A 22,408-nucleotide genomic window follows, 5' to 3' on the forward strand; every position below is an offset into this window, starting at 1 on the left:
TTACCCCCAGTGTGACCCCTGCCTGACAAGGTCAAGGCATCTTTCTAGTATTTCTCAATTACACTGTATCAATAGATTTCAAAAATGTATTAGGAAAAATAAATATGAATATTAAAATAAACCTCATGGGTTCAATTCTTTGGTTTTTACTTAGTATCTTGACCTATGTGAACTCATTTACACTGTAAAAGCCTGCTATGTACAAATTAACGCATCATACAGAGTTTTCATTTAGCATGTTGTAAGGCAGAGCAAAGTCCTTTGTGTAATAGCAAGCCTACATCTCTGCCACAGACAGTGAAAGAAGAATGAGTGAAGTTTGATCTCATTGCAAGATTAGCAGGAAATAGCTACTGATGTTTATTTAATCTCTCAGTTCAGAGCTTCAAATTCATATAGATACACTGCCAAATTGAGGCCAACTGTCAAAAGTAAAAACTCAAATTACTTGAGCGGAGATGAAAATCATGTTTAACATCAAGCTGAATGTAACCCCTAATATTACTATTACACATCAAAAAATAAATTTTAAAAAGTCAAATGTGCGAATTCCATACATATGTATATGCAAGTAAATATCTTCTTCACCATCTTATGCAACGTGGGGAAAACATTTAAATGCAGAAAAATAAAGTGTCATCAGTAGAAAAACGTACCCATATACCTGTAATTACTGGAAACTTTCAGTCAGTTTAATAAAATTTCTGAAGTGTTCTGGAAAACATTAATAAATACAGAAATATCCCAAAGCAATAACAAGTTACTACTGCAGTACAAAAACCGCAGTGTGGAACAGTATTATAAAATCACCATTATATCAGAAAGATACACACCTGATAAGAAAACTAAAAGGTAAACTTACCTTTTATAAAGAAGTATAGCAATAACAATACAGATGATAAACACCACCGCAAGAACTGGTCCAACAACCCAAATCAAGCCTTCCTCCTCATCTGTAATTGGTTGAGGATCAAGATCCATTGACACAACAGGATCAGAATACGGGCTGGTTGCATACATTGTCTACACAAATAAATAAATCTTACTTAATGACAAAGCAGTGCATTCAAAATATTAACTATCCCAGATCTAAGCCAAACCTATATAAGATAATTGTTCAATGAACACAGCAATGAAAATTTTCTTCAAGTCAGGCAGTATATAAACTTGCAAACTGAATGCTGTGTGGTTACTGCTGTCTTTATTTTGTGCTCCATGGATTAGCAATCATCTGCAGACAAATGAGTGAACACAGCACTTCAGAGAACAATTTGCAACTTAAACAGAGAATTAAACAATGAACCAACAGGAAACTGAGGAATGTAACATCATCGGTTAAATTTTGTTTTTTTGGTTTAGTTTCATATTGGCTTAACATTGTTTCTTCTTGGAAGATATAAAGGATACTTCTGAAAGAATGAGAGCACTATAGGTTAAACTAAAGGGAACTGAATGTAGGAGGTTCCTAGAAAAGTATCCTATCGCAATAGTGTGGTGGATTTTGATCAGTCAAAAACTATCTGTCAAACAGAGTGTTCTTAGAGAAAATCGAGACAACTTCAAATTAAGGTGGAAAAAGAAGGGGAAGCCACTGTATAATATGAAGGGAAGCAAAATAGTCAAAGTCTGTCTTAAGGATGGAACTAGAATTACAAACTAACAGAGGTCATTGAAAATCTTTGCCTTACTGGATGGCATAAAGTCAGCTGGATGAGGATTAAGACATGAGACAGGAAAACGGTAACTTTTTTTTATTCTGATATGACCTCAGATGTCTGAACTAAGGCTGATTGTAAAGTTAAAATTACAGATAGGAGAGGCTGAGGAGCCAGCCTGCTAAAACTGGATCATGTAAAGAACTCTGAGCTATAGTAAAGCCAGAAGTGGAGAAGGGTTTGTACTTAGTTCTTGTCTTTGCTGGGATCTCTTCACCAGAATTAAACTAAGATTTGAACTATCACTCTTGTGAAGGATTTAAAAACCTCACTCATCAGTAGATCATGAATGCCAGCTAAGATAGAATAACTTCACCAGGAGAAAATAATATTTTTTGTTTACCATCTCTGCACTGAAAAATGACCTAAGCCAGAACAAGTGTTATCAAATGAGACACGTTTCTGGGTTTTTTTACATTTCATTTGGCCTTGTTTTGGGCTCTGGAGTATGACAGTGTCTGAGTTTAAGTTTAGAGATAGGATTTGGACCTGCAAAGTTGAGGCAGTTATACCACCTGGTACTAAACTGTTACTCATGCCAACTATGTCCAGTTATTTTATGCTCTTTTACTTAACCTGGCACTAAACATTTTAAAAGTCTGTGATTGCTGTTTAAAAATTGGGGAGTCTCCATGTTCCGTTCCTGAAATACTGGAGCTGAAAGAGGTTTTTTCCCAGCTTCATTATTGTCAAAAGACAGAAAAAAGCCAAAAGATACAGTAAGAAATTCTTTGTATTTAGTCTCTTCCTTTGGAGCAGGTATTAAAAATGCCTAGAAAGGGATAGAGGGATACTGAGGGAAAATAGTACGAATACGCACTACCTATCCTCCAGTAAATAAAATGCTGCTTTTAATTTTCAACCTACCTGTATTAATGACTAATTCAAATTAATTTTTTCATTTTGCCAAATTTATCTGCTTTTTTTTTATTTCTCTTGACAACATGCTTAATGTATTTATAGACTGTGATAATAAGCTCTCTCAGCTTTGGTTTTACTAAGTTAAAAAAATTCAGACCTCCCATGCCTCTAGTAAAGCAAGTCCTCCATTCTACAAAATAAAAGAGAGATTTTGTGTTCTATGGAGAAGAAACCTTAGGTAGAAACTATTTTGAATATCAGGGAAAACATCCCTCACAAGTTACAATTCATACACCAGTAGGATCTACAGTTTTATATGAAAACCAGCTATACTGCAAGCACGTACACTGCAGCGCTGGGAGGTGAAGCTCATTCATGCGTACAAACCCTTCACTCTCTGTGACTACCTCATGCTATTTAATCACATAGATATTTCAGACGGTATGCTAAACTAGATATTGTTCATATTGTATAGTTTAGCAAGGCCTTTTGAAATCTTCAACAGTAGGCCCCTAGATAAATTTTGCCATACCAGTCTTTTCAGCTGTAAATTTACAACCTTATTTATTCCTGCTCTTCCATACAGATTTCTCTCTAACCAAGTAACAGCCTTGAGGCTATATGAAATGACCAAGACTTTAATTTAAACAAAACAAAAAAAAAAAAGAAAGAAAAGAAGTGGTACCATGTATTGAAAAGATAAATTTTAGTACACGTTATTTCTGGACACACTGATTTTTGGCCACCTAACTTCATAGCCAAAAGCCGTTTACTTTCTCCAGTTTGATCTGTTCTGATGCAGTCTGTTTAGAACTCTCTGTGCAGTCACTCTCAGAAAGTGAAAGGGCAACTTTTGATTTATGCTAGAGCTTCCAGTAAGCACTTATTTTATTTTCAAATGAAGCTATGTATCCAAACCCATTCAGTTTCAAAGTTCATTCTCACTATGTTTAAGCATGCAAATTCTGTTGACATCAAGAAAGCAATTTTAAGTGAAGGCATTTGACTAGTATTCAGATTACTGGTATAGTAGTTTCAAGTGGTTGAGCTAGCAAATGTACCTGTCAGTTCTAGGTGGCAATTAGAAAGATACCATAATACTCATTGTATGTCAAAATGTTGATGTATATAGCAACATTTTTCAATTGTCCTATTTCTGTCTTTAAGAAAAAAATAAACTATATTACATGCAGTAGATTAACTCAAGCATAAAAGGACCTAACTAAAGATAAATTACAGAGAAAGGAATGACAGCACGTTATTTAGGTCACCTCAGGAATTTTCCTTATGATTGATTTATTTTATAACTTTCTAACAATTCACTGACAATGTTGTCAGTGAACAAAGTTGTCAGTGAATGACTGTAACTAAAGAGGTTAGCTGTGGACACCTCTGATTCAACAGATCTTCCCGAGGCAAGAGATGAACTCTTCCTAAAATTTTTAGAAAATTGATGCTGTGAAGATCACATCTCAGAACTCGTGTCAATGATCTCAAACAGCAGAAAAAATGATTTGCGAAGGATCACAATATAGCTAATAAAAGTTGATCCTTAGCTTTCAGTTATACACAGGAGTAGAAAGTAAAGATGTAAGCAGAATAGAAAAAAGTTCAATGCTCTGATACATATTTTTGAGAAAAACTCCAGCTTCTGGAAAGTGGAATAAACATTAAAAAATATTTTTGTGATTGTAGAAAAGTAATTTTGGGATTGAAAAATATCAACTAACTTACAGATTCTGAGTGCTCCATTACAGCCAATACAAAGAAGACATATTCTTGACCACTCTGCAGTTGCTTATTCTCAAAGCCACCGTAATGCTTCTTATCACCCAACGTGAACTCTGTAGGAAGAACTTCAAAGTGAGCTGCAATATATGGCTTTAATTCAACTTCTCTCCCAAGACGTATGCTTCTGCGTTTCCTAGCTATCTCCTTAAGCAGCTTTAGAATGAAGGGAGGGGAAAGAGAGAGAGAGCAAAAAGAGAAATATAATTGTAAACAATTTTAATGTAACTTATTGACAATATAATGAGAAAATCTAATGCATGACCAGGAACTACAAAAATACTGTTTATCCACATTTCATGGGGCATATCAGAATCAGCAAATCAGTTCTTGCAAAATCTTCTGATTTCTTGTCATCCTTAAGATATGATACTAGGTAGCAATTGCACCGCCCATACTACAAACATAAAGCAAATGATTTTTCAGTGTCTGATATTGCTGTCTCTGGAGTGGGAAGAAAACAAAACAACTAATAAGCAATACATTTTCTCTGAAGATATATATATGCACATTATATTACGCATCATATACATGCATATGTATGTGTATACACATACGAAGTCAGTTATAGACTACAATTATAGGATCATTTATGTTGGAAAATACCTTTAAGACCATTGAGTTGAACTGTAAACTCAACACTGCCAAGTCCACCACTAAATCATGTCACCAAGCACCTCATCCATATGTCTTTTAAATAATTCCAGGGACAGTAAATCAACCGCTTCCTTGGGCAGCCTGTTCCAGTGCTTGACAACCCTTTAGGTGAAGGAATTTTTCCCAATATCCAATTTAAACTGCCCTGGCATAACTTGAAGCTATTTCCCCTTGTCCTATCACTTGTTTCTTGGGAGAAGAGATCAACTGTCATCTCGCCACAACCTCCTTTCAAGTAGTTGTAGAGAGCAATAAGGTCTCCCCTCAGCCTCCTTTTCTCCAGGCTGAACAACCCGAATATCCTCAGCTGCTCCTCACAGGACTTGTGCTCTAGACCCTTCACCAGCTTTGTTGCCCTTCTCTGGACACGCTCCAGCACCTCAAGTGTCTTTCTTGGAGTGAAGGGCCCCAAAGCGAACACAGGATTCAAGTGTGGCCTCACCAGTGCCAAGTCCAGGGGAACAATCACTTTCGTAATGCATAATAACATTTAATTCCTCCCTATGAATATGCAAGGTACTTTCTTATATCCTGTTTCATACAACAAAACTTAGTACACTCTATGGTGTAATTATTTAAAAATGAGGAATAAACCCCACAAAACTGGATAAACTCACTATTTTCTAAAAATTAATATATATTAACTGTTTTGAACTTGTTCTGGTAACTCAGAAATACAAACAACTCCACGCTAAATGGCTCGGAAAACCTTTTTTTTTTTTTTTTCCTGTAACATGGGGATTATCAAGCACTCTGGCAATACCGAATTCCTTAATACTGGAAAAACTCAGTGAAAAGAGTGCTTTCCAACATACAAGTAGTAAATGTTCAGAAGAATTTATGGGAGCGACTTGTAAACATATCTTCCACCTCAAACCTGAAACTTACTGCCATTCTATTTGTTAAAAAAAAAAACATCAAAAGTTGTGGTCTTCATGGTTTGTATAACGCTATGCAACAGATAGGTGATAGGAATAACAGGGCATGTGAATCCTAAAGACAACTTTTCTATTGCTGGACTACAAAATATTATCGGTAGATACACACACTTCCAATTTTACCTGCCTAATCTGACTTTCAAAACATAACTTCTCCTTGTTTAATAAAATATTTCTTCTGATGAACAAAGCAAAGATTTATGTCAGTGCATTTATGACAAGATTAGATGCTCAGCTCAAACTTGTAAACCATACACTAACTACTGGGGGAACTTAAGAACAGCTGGTATAGTCCATTGATGTATTACTTACTAAATCAGCCAAATGCTTATTCAATATCTTTTGTCACTTTAGATATACTGACATTCAATAAATACTAATCTGATGTGATTACAGGAAGCCTGAACTTTTCTTGGTGATAATCGATGACTTCAAAGGCCTCTTAACATTTACCCTTATATTTCACTCATGAAACTTATTCAGTGTCCCATAATCTCAGACTACAATCATAAATTTTTCCAAGGTCATAGAGTTCTTTTAGGCTTTTCAGCACACAACCGGTGCTAATACAATAAATTAGCCCAAACTTCTTTGTTAGGAGGAGAAGACAAATCTCCAAAGCTAGATAGAGATCAATGAAAAAAAAAAAAAAGAGATTAAAATCTAATCTTCACTCTATATTTTCAATTTAAAGAACATGTTTAGTCAGAGAACCTCTAGCTTCAGCCTCTTCTTCTGTGTTAGGTCTCAGCTAACCTAGCACATCTCCTTGTCTTCCCCATACGGGATCTTGTATTTTGCAGTTACACAGTTAACAATTCCAGTGCACGCAAACCTGTCTACTACTTACTCTGCCATTGAGACAGAAGCCTTTAGTATTGATTATTTTAACACCCCTTCTCACTGAAGCACATATCTGAAACACAGGCTACAGACAGACATGGAAGCAACCTCTACCGCTTGGATCCAAAATTCCCTAACACTGAGGGCATTTGGATGTTACCCTTTGACGACCTACACAGTAAACTGCTTTCCAGCTCTAAGGCAGTGTGTTCTCCATTGCAGAGATTTTACATTCATTTAATCCTATCAACTTCCATACTCCAACACAGAAGCTGGTACACTGCAATGGATCCCATGAGTAAAAAAGAACTGACAATAATTTGGAACTAGAAATCATCACTCATAACTCAAGGTCTCTATTACAATCTGCAGTCTGTATTTCTCCTTCATTCTTCCTAAACAGTTTAATGAGCAGCTAGACTGAATTTGTATGGTATAAAAATCAGGGCAGTAGAGAACTATAATATTAAGAAAATTTCTATTGAGTTGCTCTATTGAAGGTGACTTTCACATCTGCTGGTATCTTCCTATGCCCAAGGCAGAGTTACTGAGGGCTGAACATGAGCCAGAGACTACTCAAAGCTTGTTCCAGCTTGTAAGATCTGCTGAGGGAAGCACTCTGTGAAAAGTTCGTACCATATAATAAGAGTTATGTAGAAGGTCTAGACACTGACTATGCTGAAGCCTACAAAAACACAAAAGTAGATATTCTGGTAACAACAATGTGGTATGTATAATAACAGGAAGTCAGATGCTGTAAGTACTGCAGTAAAAGGAGAGGTACATGGCTTGAATAATCCATGAAAACAACTGATATTTTCATTTACAGGTATAATTTCCACCGGAATTTAAAGTTGTGTGGCTACATCAAACAGCAACCTGATAGCCTTTTATGAAGACAAGTGGTCTGGATGATTGGGTAGTGAGGTGGACTGTGGACCGGTTGAAGTAAGGAAATCAGAGCGTTACGGTCAATGGGACAGAGTCTAACTGAAGGCCTGTATCTAGTGGAGTCCCTTAGGGGACGGTACTGGGGCCAGTGCTTTTCAATATATTCATCAAGGACCTGGATAAAGGATTAGAGAGCGTTGTCAGCAAGTTTGCTGACGACACAAAACTGGGAGGAGTGATTGACACACCAGAAGGCTGTGCAGCCATTCAAAGAGACTTAGATAGGCTGGAGAGTTGTGTGGAGAGAAATTTTATCAAATAAAGCAAGGGCAAGTGAATAGTCTTACATCTGGGAGAGAATAATCCCAGGTACCAGTATAGGTTGGGGACTGACCTGCTGGAGAGCAGCGTAGGGGAAAGGGACCTGGGGGTTCTAGTGGACAACAGGATGACCATGAGCCAGCAATGTGCCCTCGTGGCCAAGAAGGCCAAGTGCATCCTGGCATGTGGCCAGTAGGTCGAGAGCGGTCCTCCTTCCCTTTTACTCTGCCCTGGTGAGGACACATCTGGAATCTTGTGTCCAGTTCTGGGCCCCTCAACTCAAGAAGGACAGGGAACTTGAGAGAGTCCAGCGCAGAGCCACAAAGATGATGAAGGGAGTGGAACATCTCCCTTATGAGGAAAGGCTGAAGGAGCTGGGTCTCTTGACCTTGGAGAAGAGGAGGCTGAGAGGTGATCTCATAAATGTTTATAAACATGTCAAGGGGGAGTGTCAGGAGGATGGAGCCAGGCTCTTTTCAGTGACGTCCAATGACAGGACAAGGGGCAATGGGTACAATTTGGAACACAGGGGAAATCACTGGGAAAATCTTTTTCACTGTGAGGGTGACAGAGCACTGGCACAGGCTGCCCAGGGAGGTTGTGGAGTCTCCTTCTCTGGAGACATTCAAAACCCGCCTGGACACATTCCTGTGTGACTTATTCCAGGTCATCCTGCTCTGGCAGGGGGACTGAACTAGATGATCTTTTGAGGTCCCTTCCAACCCCTAACATTCTGTGATTCTATGATTTTGTGATTCTGTGAAATAAATTCTTTATCATATGTTTCCAGATTACATAATTACAGTTCAGATTTTAAATAATTCAAAATAAAATGTCACAATTTTGTAAGAATATTGCAAGCAAAATTAGACAGATTGAAAGGAGATGAAAAATTTTTGATCTTTATGAACTCTTGCATTTGAATTAGTAACATAAAATGCATATATTTAACAGATAGCAGTGTTGAAGCACTGTACTATAGTGGTTGCAGTGATCAGAAACTGAGTTTTGGCTATGAGTGCTGTAAGATAATTACTCTGAATGAAACAAAATGTGTTCAACTTTTTCAAATACGGTTATTCTCACCTAAGGCCAGTTAAACTGTGGTGTATTCGTGTGTAAACAAAAAATTTGTCTGTGACATTGATTACACATGACTGAATAGACCTCAGGTGAACCTCTGGCCTCATTCATGTTTCATATATAAATGGCGCTGTTGCCAAATACCATTACTTGCCCATATATCTCCTGTTCTACTTTACACCAGCTTGTCAATAAATTTACTGAATTGATTTAAGACTTAACATGTAAGCTTTTATTTGGGTTTATTGCTTACAAATCTAAAATAATCCTACTAGGTAATACTTACTGCAAATCATAATTTTTTTCTATTTCATTTATTTGCATAACATGTCTGTTTAAAGTCACTAGATCCTAGGATATTCAAAGTAAAATTAAACTCTGACTTAATAAAAAAGGATTGTATCTCTATTAACTATTATTTTCAGATATACAGGATCCAGATTCTGCAATCCTAGTTTCTTTCAGAACTGAGATTCATGTAAACAAGAATAATAAGGCTGGTGAGTCCTTTGCACTGGTCAGTTATGCACTGGAGTTAACACTCTAGAGTAGTGTTTTCAGTAAATACTTTTTTCTTACAATCTAAGTAGAGTATTTGGAATATACTTCTCTGAAAATCTATTGCCCAATTCTTTCTGATACTAGCCAGATATCTAAGACTATAAAAAAAAATATTCACAAATATCTTCGCTTGTCCATCAGGCATTATTTGCTCAGAAAATAGTGTGGTTATTTTTTTGTTTTGTTTTGTTTTTCCCCAAATTTATTCATTGTGCCACTGCTTTCACATGTTTGGCAGGAATAGTACACCTAATAAAAATATGCGTATATTTTCTAAAGCTGAAGTAAAACAGTCTTTTAAGTAACAGAAACTGAATGAGTTAGTATGAAATACAGTTGCTGCTTGCTTTTGAATTTTTCCCTACTAAGTTCTTACTATATGTATTGCTAGCAATTGTAAAAGACATATCAAGAGTTTTAGATCTTTATCAGATATGATCTTCATTTTCCAGTCAATGCATACCTTATTTCTTCCCCCATTAATTCTACAATGTGGTCTCAATTATATCAGTAGAAGTGGGAAACAATCCATCCTGACCCAAATATTTCTGAATTAATAAACGCTCTTTATCAATCTGTTATACAGATTAATGCACCACAACTTGCAGTATGATTAAAATGACCCTTTGTTATGGGTATCAGTAGGACCTGTAGAATTTAATTGCCAAAAAGTTCAATGTCATCTGGCACTTCTGCTTTAATCTGCTAATGCTGCTGAATGTGACTACAGTCTTTGGATGTTAAAAGTGGGTGGTAATATTAAATCAGTTTTCCATTACTGTATGGATCTTGCTGTCTCGAGTTTTACTGTTTAACCACATCTGCCATCACCTAAGACTATCATTATGAACTGATGGCATTTACAATCCAAGCTAAAGGGAAGTTAACAGATCAAAGCAAGTCTTTGCTGCATCAAATGAGATGATCACATAAATGAAACTGGTCCAGAGGAAACACAGGCTTCAATCAGTCAGTCAGCAGTAACGAAAACCATGCCTTTCTTTGAACAGTTGTTTTTAATCTTCTGATTAAGGATTCTCCTGTTGCTGTACATATTCTTCTTTGCCTTTTCTGATCAGAAAACAAACAAAAGGCTGAAAGGCCTCTGTTAATATTTTGAAAGCTTCCTACAGCTGTGTTAGTTTGGTGAAGACCTTTATTTTCCTCACATTGGTGCAAATATTGAAATTGATAATCATTTTGTCAGTGGGAGGAGGGAAAGAAAGCCTTGTGATTGCTTGCAGATGATCATTACTTCCCAGTGATTGTATCATTGGGAAGCATATGGTGAAACTTCTTTGTAATATAAATTCTAGAATCCACTACAAGAAAATGGAAAAATAGCCAGGATCCAGTCAAGAGATCACTGAAATGGGAGTAAAGAAACTGACTTTGATCTCGAGTCTTTGAATTGCAGAGATATTGCACGTACAACTTACCATACCACTTCAATGAGATCTAAAATCTTAGCCAGGTATAACAATAACAACTGTCAGTAGAATGGAGACTACTGTAAAAGTTGTCTAACCATAAGCATTATAGTATGCGAGAATCAGGTAAAAACACCACAAAAAGGTCAAATGTTAAATTGCAGTGCAAATTACAATTTAGTATTTGTTACAGTCTTGGTAAACACTCCACTAATGAACTAGACCTTTATTAGAGTTCATATCATTGGTGATTAAGCTTTTGCTGACAACTCATTTCACCTCCTGCACTTTTGTGTTACACTTTACAACAGAAAAAGAATAAAATATTAATGCCAACAAAGATCAGACAGTTTATGTGCTTTATTGCAACTTAGTGTCTTTATTGTCTTCTAATTTAAGTAATTTGAACTTTTGTTTCAGTCCCCAGAGGCTAATTCAAATATAAATATAAAATATCCTGACAGCCAAAACTTCTGAAACTGGTAAGTTAATCACATACTGCTAATAAGACTTTTTTTTTTTTTTTTTTTAAATACAGGAGAAGATGACACCAAAAACACAGAGTACCTCATCTAGCTCCATTTCATCTGGACTCTCCCACGGTTTGACAAACTTTCCACGAGACCTCTTCAAAGGCACAATAACTATGTAATAACCTCTGTAAAGGAAGCAGTTGGATAAAATGAAGCTGAAGGACAAAGAATAGATAAATTGATGGAATAGATATCTGTTCAGAGGAACTTAAGAGAACAGCTATACCTCGAGAGCAAACTTTTGCACATTATAATGCCTTCCAAATAATATCTGGAAGCATTCAAAACATAGTTGTAAAGATTCACACTCTTGAAACCACTTCCACTGTAAAACATTTGACAACCAAATGGCACTAATTACCTGCCTTTTCATGTAAACATATAAATATGTATAAGAAACTTTAATTACAATGTTCTAAAATGCCTACATGTTTGAATGCAGTTTAATATTTCATTTGAAACACAAGAGTCATGGGATATTTGTGCCCTGCCACCATCACTCTGAGGAAAAAAATAAATAAATCCCTAAACTGAAACATATTACCATATATTTAAATATCAATTATTACTCCATCTCTCCCCATTTTCATGTATAATCTGAACAGCAAGTTAACATAATGTGTTTGTTGATGCCTATACTATTATAAACTGAAAATAAAGAAGCATACACTCCACCTACACACTCGTCACTTTTGAGAATCAATCACCATCAACTTTATCTACTTAAGTATTCTGTTCACAGTCATAGACAAGAGAGCTTGATGTATGCTCTCTTTACAGCTAGGATTTGCAAATTATATATATCAGTTTTCATCAGAAACATTTTCCCGAAAATATCTTTCTCTCCCCCTCCATCGAGACTAGTAAATTACACTTTCTAGCATAACAGAGATATGGCAGTTTCCTTGTTTCCTTCACAAATTGTGGATGCGTGTCAGGCAGATCCATAATTTCACATTAGTCTGAGGAAAGAAGCAGTAGAATCATAACAGTAGGACATCCAAGATGCTATAACACACATCTTCTTGACAAACACACTTGTCAAAAAGTCAAGCAAACTCCATCTCAGAAAACAGAGAAAGAAGCTTCTCTCCTTTGTTTCTAGTAACAACAGAGCTTAATGAAAAGGTGTCTCTGGTTCTCCACTATGAACGTGAATTTCATTATGGAATTATCAATTTCAGTGTGTCATGGACCATCTTCCTCTCTTTCAGTATGGCACTTTTTACAGTCTATTCAAACTTCTGCAACAATAACTTCATTTTGCTCACGCAATGCTGTTGAAAAACCTGAAGTAATTAATGAAAGAAAGTCTGCAGAAAAAGATTTGCCTTATGGTTGATCAAAAAATATCTCAGACTAAACTGACTCTATAAACTTTCTTCCATACTAACATACACCATTGGTCCACTTCAATGGTCCCTTCTTAATTAAAGCTCATTCCCACAAAAGAAATGCAACAAAACTTTGGATTTTTAACTAGTGTAGTAAATATACATAAGTATTCATTCCTGCGTTAAGAAATTTGAGAAATTTCTCTCTGGAAATGTTGAGCTTCAACAGGAGGTGCTGGAAACTAGATGTGTTAGTCACATTTTTTTAACTGCCGCTCATTTGCTGTATTCCAGTATCTAAAGAAAATCTGTACTCTTACAGTAACAATATGATGAATTGTCTTTTACATTGATGTTTTTATTCAAAACTAGTACTGCTTCTTGATCCCAGATTTTAAATTTGAGTATGTATTTTAGAAATTCTTTACTTATATGAATAATAAATCCTAGCAAATGCTGATTTATCCATGTGTACAACAACTACAAACTACATACGTTTTCTTTAGCAGATGCCTAAGAATCAGGAGAAAAAGCAATTCAGAACTGGCCCTTCTGCATCTTTCAGACATTGAAGTTACATCTGCTGGATAAACTGCACAGCAGTCTCCTACTTATCCTTTTATTTTGTTTCTTCTACCTCTTTTTTAAGCTAACAGAGTGTTCATACTTTTTTTTTTTTTTCAATTAAGGAAAATCCAGCATGTAAATGTTATATTCACATTCTTTCACACTTTCTTCATGCATGCCTCCCACTCATAACTTTGATCATCCACTAAGACCTTCAGCACATATGGAGTATTTTAATGCTGAACGCATAAGTATATCAACACCAAGCAGAGAAATGAAGCTGTCCACATAAAGGGAAAATATTCACATAAATATATGATGCTGCAAATTGTAGAGGCAACAATGTTCTGTTACTTCCAGCTAACATAGAAAATGTGGCATGTCTTGAAAAACTTTTTTTATTGTTCGCTTTACTATTTTTCATTTTTTCCACTACGTTATAGGAAGGGCATTGGCTCTTTTTCCATTGCTACCTTCTGCTGTTGTTTGACCAGCTACACTGCACTTTTTTCTCTCTGTGAATGCTATGCTTCATAAATCTTTTTTGACTCATTCCATCCTCAGTCTTCCTTAGCTGCATTTGTTACTGACCGCATCTTACTCAATCTAATGCTAATGGCTACATTTTTCAGTTTTTTATTCTTTTAATGTCTCAAAGTAATTTCTTTCTTGACCTCACCTGCTTCAAAATCCTGACTCAGTAATGAAAAAGGGGAACAGCTTTCTACAAAGCCGTCAGTAAAAATACACCAAGGAGAGGACAAGTTGAATCTCCAACAATATCTAATGACTTGCTCATTTTCCTCCCCATTTCCTTTACATTACACATGGGAACTTTATAGACCAACAAGAATCACTACAAGCAGAGCAATAACACTTATTGATTGCACCATGCTTCATGTTTTCTTGGCAAATCTTTATTGTCTAACCTTTCTAATCCCTGTTGACCATGTGCTGTCAGCTTTTTAATACTATTTCTGCTGTTTAATTCTCCACAACACCTTTTACCCAAAAATCTAAGTAACCTCTAGTAAACTCTTTGCCAAATTTTTCAGCAAAATCTTCTGTTTACTACAAGGGACCTGTGGAGAGGATTTGAGATTTTCTTTTAATAAAAAACTTCACAATTAATTCTGAAATGCTTCTTAAACACTGACGGGTTTAGGGCATGATGAACTCTCTAGGAAACGTGTTGCAGTGTTTCAACATCTTCTTTGTAAACAATTGATTTCTAATTTCCAGTGTGACCTGCCTGGTGCAGTTTTGAACCATTTGCAAGCAACCTGTCACTGATCCCAGGGAGAAGAGCTTAACACCTCCCTCTCCACTTCTCCTTACGGTCACCTCTTAGCCTCCTTTTCTCCAAACCAGACAAATTCAAAATTCTCAACTGCTCCTCACAGAACATGCCTTCCAGCCCTTTCACCAGCTTTGTTGTCCACAGCTGGATGCATTCAGGTATCTTAAAACCAGAATCTGGCATTTGTTCCTGTTAAATTTGATACCACTGATGACTTTCCAACACTTCAACTTATCTAGATCCCTCTGCAAGGCCTCTTCCCCATCACGAGTCAACAGCACCTCCCAGTTTAGTATTGTCAAATATTAGTCCATTCAAGCACTACTGTGGAGTGCTGTCCCCTCTGTACCATTATAAAGAATAAAGCCCTAGTCCACCATGAGTCTAGATATTACTAGCAGCAAGAATAATCATCTTTATGAACATAGAAAAAATGGTATGTCATTCATTAACTCACTTTATATTCTCATTTGAAGGTACTTCTGGAAGTTCCACAGTTATCATGCCATCTAAGTTGGTTTTTCCAATGAAGACTGGCTTGGTGCGAAGCACATCTGGTGCAGTTTTTGCTGTCACTCTGTGCTGAAGTCCCCCAGCACTATTCCCTCTGTTTGTCAGCACAAATGAATATGACGTCTCTGGCTTCAAGTTAGTGATCAGCTTTTGAGTAGCTCGTCCATCAACCTCCACTGCCATTTTCCCATCATCATAAAGGATCTAAGTTAAAATACAAATTGAAGGTAGTTTTGGTTACTAAAAGAAGAGAACTGCTCCGGCCACACTGAATTCTGGAATGAACTTTTCTATAGATTTAAAATGAAAGTTCCTGGTCATTTCAGGCTATAAGATAGTACTGAATTCACTATTGCAACTAAACTGCTTGTTTTCACTGTAAAAAAAATAGCTACATTAATTTAAAGCAGTGTAAGCACTCTTACAATTCAACTTCACTTATTCAGAAAGATTTTTGCTGCATTTAGTTTACAAAATACTGCTCTTCACTTGCCACTGCCTGAGACGACACAGTGATGAATAATGATGCAAACATGCCAGTCAGACTGCAGTCCCTTCATCTGGCTAGTGCTATAGTTAGTGGAGCACAAGTTGTAATGCAAAAATGCATTGTTGTATACATGAGGAGACAAACCCCAAAATGGTACTTAATTACAGCCATTACAGAAATTACTAAAAAAATCAAAGAAGAAAAATATACTTTTCTATCACTGTTTTATCTAGAAAATAGTAGTAAGAAGATACAAATTAGGAAGGTGTTCATACCATGCATAATAACCGGCATGAGCCTGACTTGGAAATACTGCCACACGAGTGGAAAGCTCATGTTGCCTAATGACCAAATTTAACAGCTTGGGTCAATATTGCAGGTTAGTTTGTATTCTTAAACAGAACAATACCAAAAAAATCCACATGTTCAGTTACCAGGTGAATAATATCCTCTTGTTTCTGTATTTTTGCTTATACAAATGAAAAGTAACTTACTTTGAAAGGCAAGGCTGAATTGTAATTTTCTGGAATTTCCCAGGATAGCAAAACAGAAGTCTTCATTACTGCTTTAACATGAAAATTTTTTGCAAACACTGCTGGAAAAAAAGAAACAGTGTATAGAAACAACATTTTGGAATAAAGATTTTGTCATATTTCCACTGCTATCTGGGAGTATTAGCTTTCCATTTACGTCAAAAACCAACAAGGATTCAATACTCCTACCTGTTTGCTCATATTTAAATACCACATTTTAACTCATTCTCACTCTTATTTAGTGAAAATACATATACGTTCCTTACCTGAAAAGATTGTGAAGATGTTAGCCACAACTTGCTTGGCAAGGGACAACTCAATTCTAAGGCATCCAAAATATATTAAGATTTACATACTTTACCTTTTGTGTTTGATGAACCTATTTTTATGAATGGGCCGATCAGTTTTATTTACAGCTTCAAAAACACTGATATCCAAAGACCGATACTCCTTTAAATGTCAACGCCATAAGCAGACAAATCCTACCTTGATCCACGGGTAGTGTCCTGAACTGGACACTTGGACTATATGGACCAGGCCCTTTGCTTGTGTGAGCACGTACTTTTACATCGTATGTGGTATCTGGTTTTAAGCCAGAAAGTGTCATAGTGGTATCAGCCGGAACAACAGGGAGTTCAACTGGCTGGTAAGCAACATTGATATCTCTGTACAAGATGGTATATTTGGTGATAATGCCATTTCTCTCTGCCAAGAGTGGCATCTGCCAAGTTAATTGAACTGATGTAGAAGTAGAGCCTTCTGAGTGGAGATTTTGGGGAAATCCACTGGGTACCTCTTCAGGAACAGAAATCTCTTTAACCATCTCCTCCCCAAAGCCCACTTTATTTCTAGCTGAGAGCCTGAAGACGTAAGAAGCTCCTTTGTGAATGTCTGTGGCCGTGAAGTGATCTTCCTTCTCTGAGAACTCCATAGTTGTAAATGTATCCACATCTTTGCGACCAAACTTCAGCCGATAACCCTGAAGCGGGCCAAAAGTGTCCACAGGAGGGTGCCACTGAATTAGAGCCGTGTTCATCTGTGTGTGGCTAATCACAAGCCGAGGTTTGCCTGGAACTGTAGCACAACGTTATTTAAAGATGATAAACACAAACAGAATTTCACACACAATTGTTGAGGCTAGTTTTGGCAGGAACAGGGATAAATCTCCTTTTCCCTTACTCCTAGCTCTAAAAATTACTGTCTTACAAAAGAAACAATGTTTGCCTTCTGCACTATTCAGTCATACAGTACAGCAAACTATGATAGAAAAGCCATTTACTGTTTGTTATCTTCTTCCCTTATCATTATTTCTAAATACAGATAACATTCAGAGGCACAGGACTTAGCAAAACAAGTCAAGGAGTAAAGCTTCAAACAGATGTCTTATGAATGGTTCTGTCTCACAAATCCTTGCTTGCAAAAAAAGAGTATTGTCATAAGTATTCATTAATTTAATCCAAGGCATATTTCTATCATTCCTGTAAATGGAAAAATAATTAATGATAATAGTAGTAGTAGTAATAGTAGTAGTAGTGGTAGTAGTAGTAGTAGTAGTAGTAGTAGTAGTAGCAGTAGTAGTAAGAATGGAGAAATCATAAGTTTCTAAATATGTCTAACTTAAATTTTGCCATTGATATTTAAAATACAGTAGAATTGAAGTCAGATCAATCTTGTAATCAGCAATCATTAATATTTATGACAGAACTCTATCATTCCACTTTCTGTACACAAATCGCCTCCAGCATGGGCCATTTCAGCTTGAAGTGGTAGCACAGTTGAGAATTTAATTTTTTTATTGTCTCGGCTTATCATACATGATTCAGTTTCTAGCATGGTCTTGGTGCATGAGAACTGGATTTTTTTCTTAAGAAGACTAAATTGGAAGCTCTTCTCAACCTGCACACCAGATACACTCCGATCCTTAACTGGGACTTAATGGTTCAAACTGAGGATTTGTCTTTCTGAGAAGTTCGAACTGTGAGTGTAATGAGGACACTCAGTCTAGAGGATTGAATTAGCACCAGTCAAGGAGAAAAGCCCATTGTATAATTTACAGCCCATTGTATATTTTTGGAGTCTAAATATCAATTGCTCTCATTCACAGTTTCTATTTAATTTATACATTTTTATTCATATTAATTTATATACTTGCATATTTAATTTACATTCTCATTAATATTTCTATTTCAAAATAGTCTGTTTATATTACAGTGACTTATCTGATAATGAAGCATATCCACAACTATTTAGAAATCTGGTGTTCATTGTGTGCCAATGCCTGACAAATCAAGAGACTAGAATAGTTTTGGGAGTAGTAGTGCCATGATAACATAGTCTTCCATGAAGACTAATTAATATCCTCCACATTCAAAGCCTTCCCATATGAATGTAACTTCTGCACTGTGAGCTCTGGTTCCTGCATTTAAACACTTCAATGGCTTTTGTTACTTATCTCCAGTTCTCAGGCACCCAGCAAATCATATTCTTATTGTCAGAAGTTCTAGCTACCATTCCATAATGAATTAGAAACAAAGAGGGAGGAATGGCATGTCTTTAAGAAAATTCTGCATTTAATAAGCTCTTTCCATATTACGTCTGTCATAAGTCACGACATTGTTTCTAATTGCCTAAGATTTATAGCTATTTTTTATATAAATATTCCAAATACCCTTCCTTTTAAACATCTAGTTCACCTGCAAGTGTCATTCCCAGGAATTTTGTAAGAATTCTCCTACAATTTCTTTTGCACAAAGAATGTCTCCCTGACTAGTTCTGCCTTTTCCTCATTGATTATTACAAGCCTTTATGGAACAAAGAAAAGGCTGTGATGGCCTTTTGCAAGCTTTATTTTTCTCTACATTGTAACTATTGCTGAAACCAATGGAGCATATGAAAGAGAAGAAGAGTCCACACAAATAGAATACTAACTTCTTCAGCTTTCTGGAGAAAAGACTGCTGGAAGGTGTCACTAAATTATTTTTGTGATAAACTGCTTTCTTTTCTTGAGGCAGACATCACAGTTAGAATTATTTTTTAACCTTTGTGGTAACTACAGGGAAAGAAAGAAATTACTATTTGCTCTTGACCAGACCACGGGAATTAATAAAGCTCATTTATCCAAAAAAATGCCCTGTGGTTAAAATGGTAAATAACACTGGCTACTTCATTTTTATTTTTTTTTAATATGGAGCCTATTTGATTTTGTGAAGTGCATGAATTTCCTTTTTGTTAACACACAACTACTGATGGAGAAAAAAAATGTGTTTTTTTTCTCTCTCTTTTTATGTCTAGATACATATCAGTTAACATTTTCTTTTAGTGTACTCACTTGTGAATATTACAGTCTTGTGGGAAAAAAAGAGCAGGATCTCTGCAGCCCTATATACAGTTGGGCCATGGAATAGCTCTATCTAGAAATTTGTCAATAATATGCAAATTTTCCATGAGGCCAAAAGAAGTGAAATAGTCCATGAAAAAAATATATTCTCTGATCTAGTGAAATCTATCTTAAATTTTATCAAGGTCTTGTTAACCACGTATTTTGCAACTTCTGCCCCAAGTAATTTAAAATTTTCAAATACTTTGACTTGGAAACATTCAGTAACAGTTCTTCATTCATCTGATTTCAAAAACTTGGAAAGGAAACTGAATATAAGACAAAAACATACTCTGGAGTGAAAATACTAACCATATTTATTAACTTCACTAATAACCGTAGTTGCCATCTGTGGGCTCACTTTCATTTGGTAAATCTTTCCTGTCTGAAAATGTAAATGATGCTTTTATATCACTAACTGAACACAGATGAATAGTTACTTATCATCTGAATAACTTACGAATAGTAACCTTTAGTGAACACTTAATTTATTCTCCATTCATATCTCTTATGAATATAATCTCACTCATTCTAATACAGCTGCACCTGACATGAACCTTTCAAAACTAGACTAGAAAGTCAGACTCTTCATTTTCTTTATTGTTGCCTATGGATAGCACCTTTTTAGGAAAAAAAGAAAAAACAAATGGAAACACTCAGAGAATAAGAGGCTATATTTCAGAACTAACTCCGAGTATCAATGCATTATTCCTTCACCTGCCTGATATATTCTCATACTTGAGACAGTGAGCTGGAAACTCAGTACTGACTATATTTATTGTCTCCTTTTTCAAAAAACCTGCATATGAATTTTTTGTTACAAAACGAGCTCAATCACAGCAAGCTGTAACAGCAAGCAAAGAGATGTACATACAACCTGGAATGTATGAAGGAGAAACATAGTAACTAGGTGTTATCCCAGACACCAGGAAAAAGCATTACTTCTCCGCAAGCTGAAGCAAACAGCAAGAACAGTGCCATATGTATTACATTTACAGGCATGCCTCTGATTCTCAGTTGCTCTTGAGTCATTTGGAGGTTTAATGGGACGTGGGATTTGTTTGTGTAGTAGAAGAATCAGAGATCATGGAAGACTGAGACATAGACAGTCAATAAGGACTAAATGCATAGACGAAGTTTTGCAAGCAGGTTTGCACAGCTTATGCTTATGCGTAGAAACTAACCAAACTACAACCTATATAACTGAGTTTATTTAAACTGGAAACTGAAAAGACTAATGGAGCAAGTATCTTTTTTCTTAAGTTCAAATGCAAGTTAAAAAGTATACACCTTTTATTTTTATTTTTTTTTCCCCAGGCCATGGGAATTCAAGAACAATAAGAAGTCGAAGGATAAGTTTCAGCATCAGTAAAGACTAATGACAAGAAGTTACTTTAAAATCTGGACTGAAATGATATGAAATATCAAGCCACCAAGACTGAGATTTTTCCAAGGAAGCTGATGAGATAAGTATATCGATGTTTGTGATATTAGTACAGTTTACATTCAGTGATTGTTTTAAAAATGGAGGCAGTCAATAGAAATGCAAATACATATGCCTTTTGGACTTTATATTAGCATATATTAGCATAACCAATACCTTGTTATTAAGAGAGCTTGCAACTGTTCTACAGAGGTTTCCATGTGACTGTAATGGAATATCCTGACTGGCTACTGCAAAACTCAGAAAAGGCTGTGGACACCTGTAGGTGAACATCACACTAAACCCGTGGTGGTATCATTTGATTAAGTTGTGACTGTCATACAAACAGGTTCTTTCAGTGTTCTTACTATCAGGCAGCAGTATTGCTGTTTTCAGTCAGGAAAATCCTTTAAAAGTTTTTCAAAACCCTTCTCAGCTCTGAATCTTTGTTTTATGATTGGTGAAGACACCAATCAGAATGGAAGAGCAACTAAAAAGCATAGTGTTAAATATCAGATTTTGGATGCATGTTGAACTGAGAAAGGGACAAAGGGGGACACTGGCTATGTTTTCACCTAAATAAATGAAGGGCCAGTTACTGAAATAGAACCTCTTACATCCTATAAACACTTTTTACATAACAAGAGACTTCCAAACAGTAGGAGCAAAACACTAGCAGGAAAACTTAAAGGATTTTTTCAGTTTAACAGGTATGTGAGTATTACCTGCACCAGTAGTAGACAGGAGTTTGGGCTTGCTGCGTGCTCCATCACCTTTGGTTGTATAGGCTGTCACAGTGAAGGAGTATGTAGTTTCAGGCAAAAGCCCAGAAATTATCATTTCCTATAATGAAATAAAACAAGAACAACTTATTAAAAATGAGTTGTATTCCAGGAGAGCATAAAATCCCTCAGACAACCCATGTGTATTACATATACTGTATATGCTTTTGTGCTACTGGCCATGACAGCAAGCATTTGAGAGCACGGATGGCCTCTTCTGTGTGAAAAACTTCATAAAACAAGATTTTTCAGTCATTTAGGCAATGAATGACACTAGATTTCTGAATAGCATGCCTCAGGGAGTTTAAGGCACAAGGCCAAAAACTCAATGGTGTGAACAGTGAACAAAGTCTTCTGAAATACTTCGCCTGAGGAATACTACTGATATTGTGAAATGTATAGATACGCAGATATGAGAAACCCCTTTAACTTAGTCACTTATAGGACATCACTGACGTAGTTATAAAAT

At 36.1% G+C, this 22,408-nt stretch overlaps 1 protein-coding gene across 1 annotated transcript; it reads right to left on the bottom strand.

The window, feature by feature from the left end:
- Nucleotides 1-862: 862 nt before the first annotated feature.
- On the bottom strand, nt 863-22,000 carry LOC104272107 (receptor-type tyrosine-protein phosphatase delta-like; the record flags this gene model as incomplete). Its single annotated transcript, XM_009867010.1, has 7 exons — nt 863-1,023; nt 4,311-4,520; nt 11,656-11,746; nt 15,280-15,539; nt 16,320-16,417; nt 16,845-17,432; nt 21,883-22,000. Coding segments are annotated over 7 exons (1,526 nt in total), but the record flags the coding sequence as incomplete, so codon positions are not given.
- Between the last annotated feature and the right edge of the window lie 408 nt (nt 22,001-22,408).

Source organism: Apaloderma vittatum, unplaced genomic scaffold (assembly GCF_000703405.1).
Source record: "Apaloderma vittatum isolate BGI_N311 unplaced genomic scaffold, ASM70340v1 scaffold4863, whole genome shotgun sequence".
NCBI classification, from domain to species: domain Eukaryota; kingdom Metazoa; phylum Chordata; class Aves; order Trogoniformes; family Trogonidae; genus Apaloderma; species Apaloderma vittatum.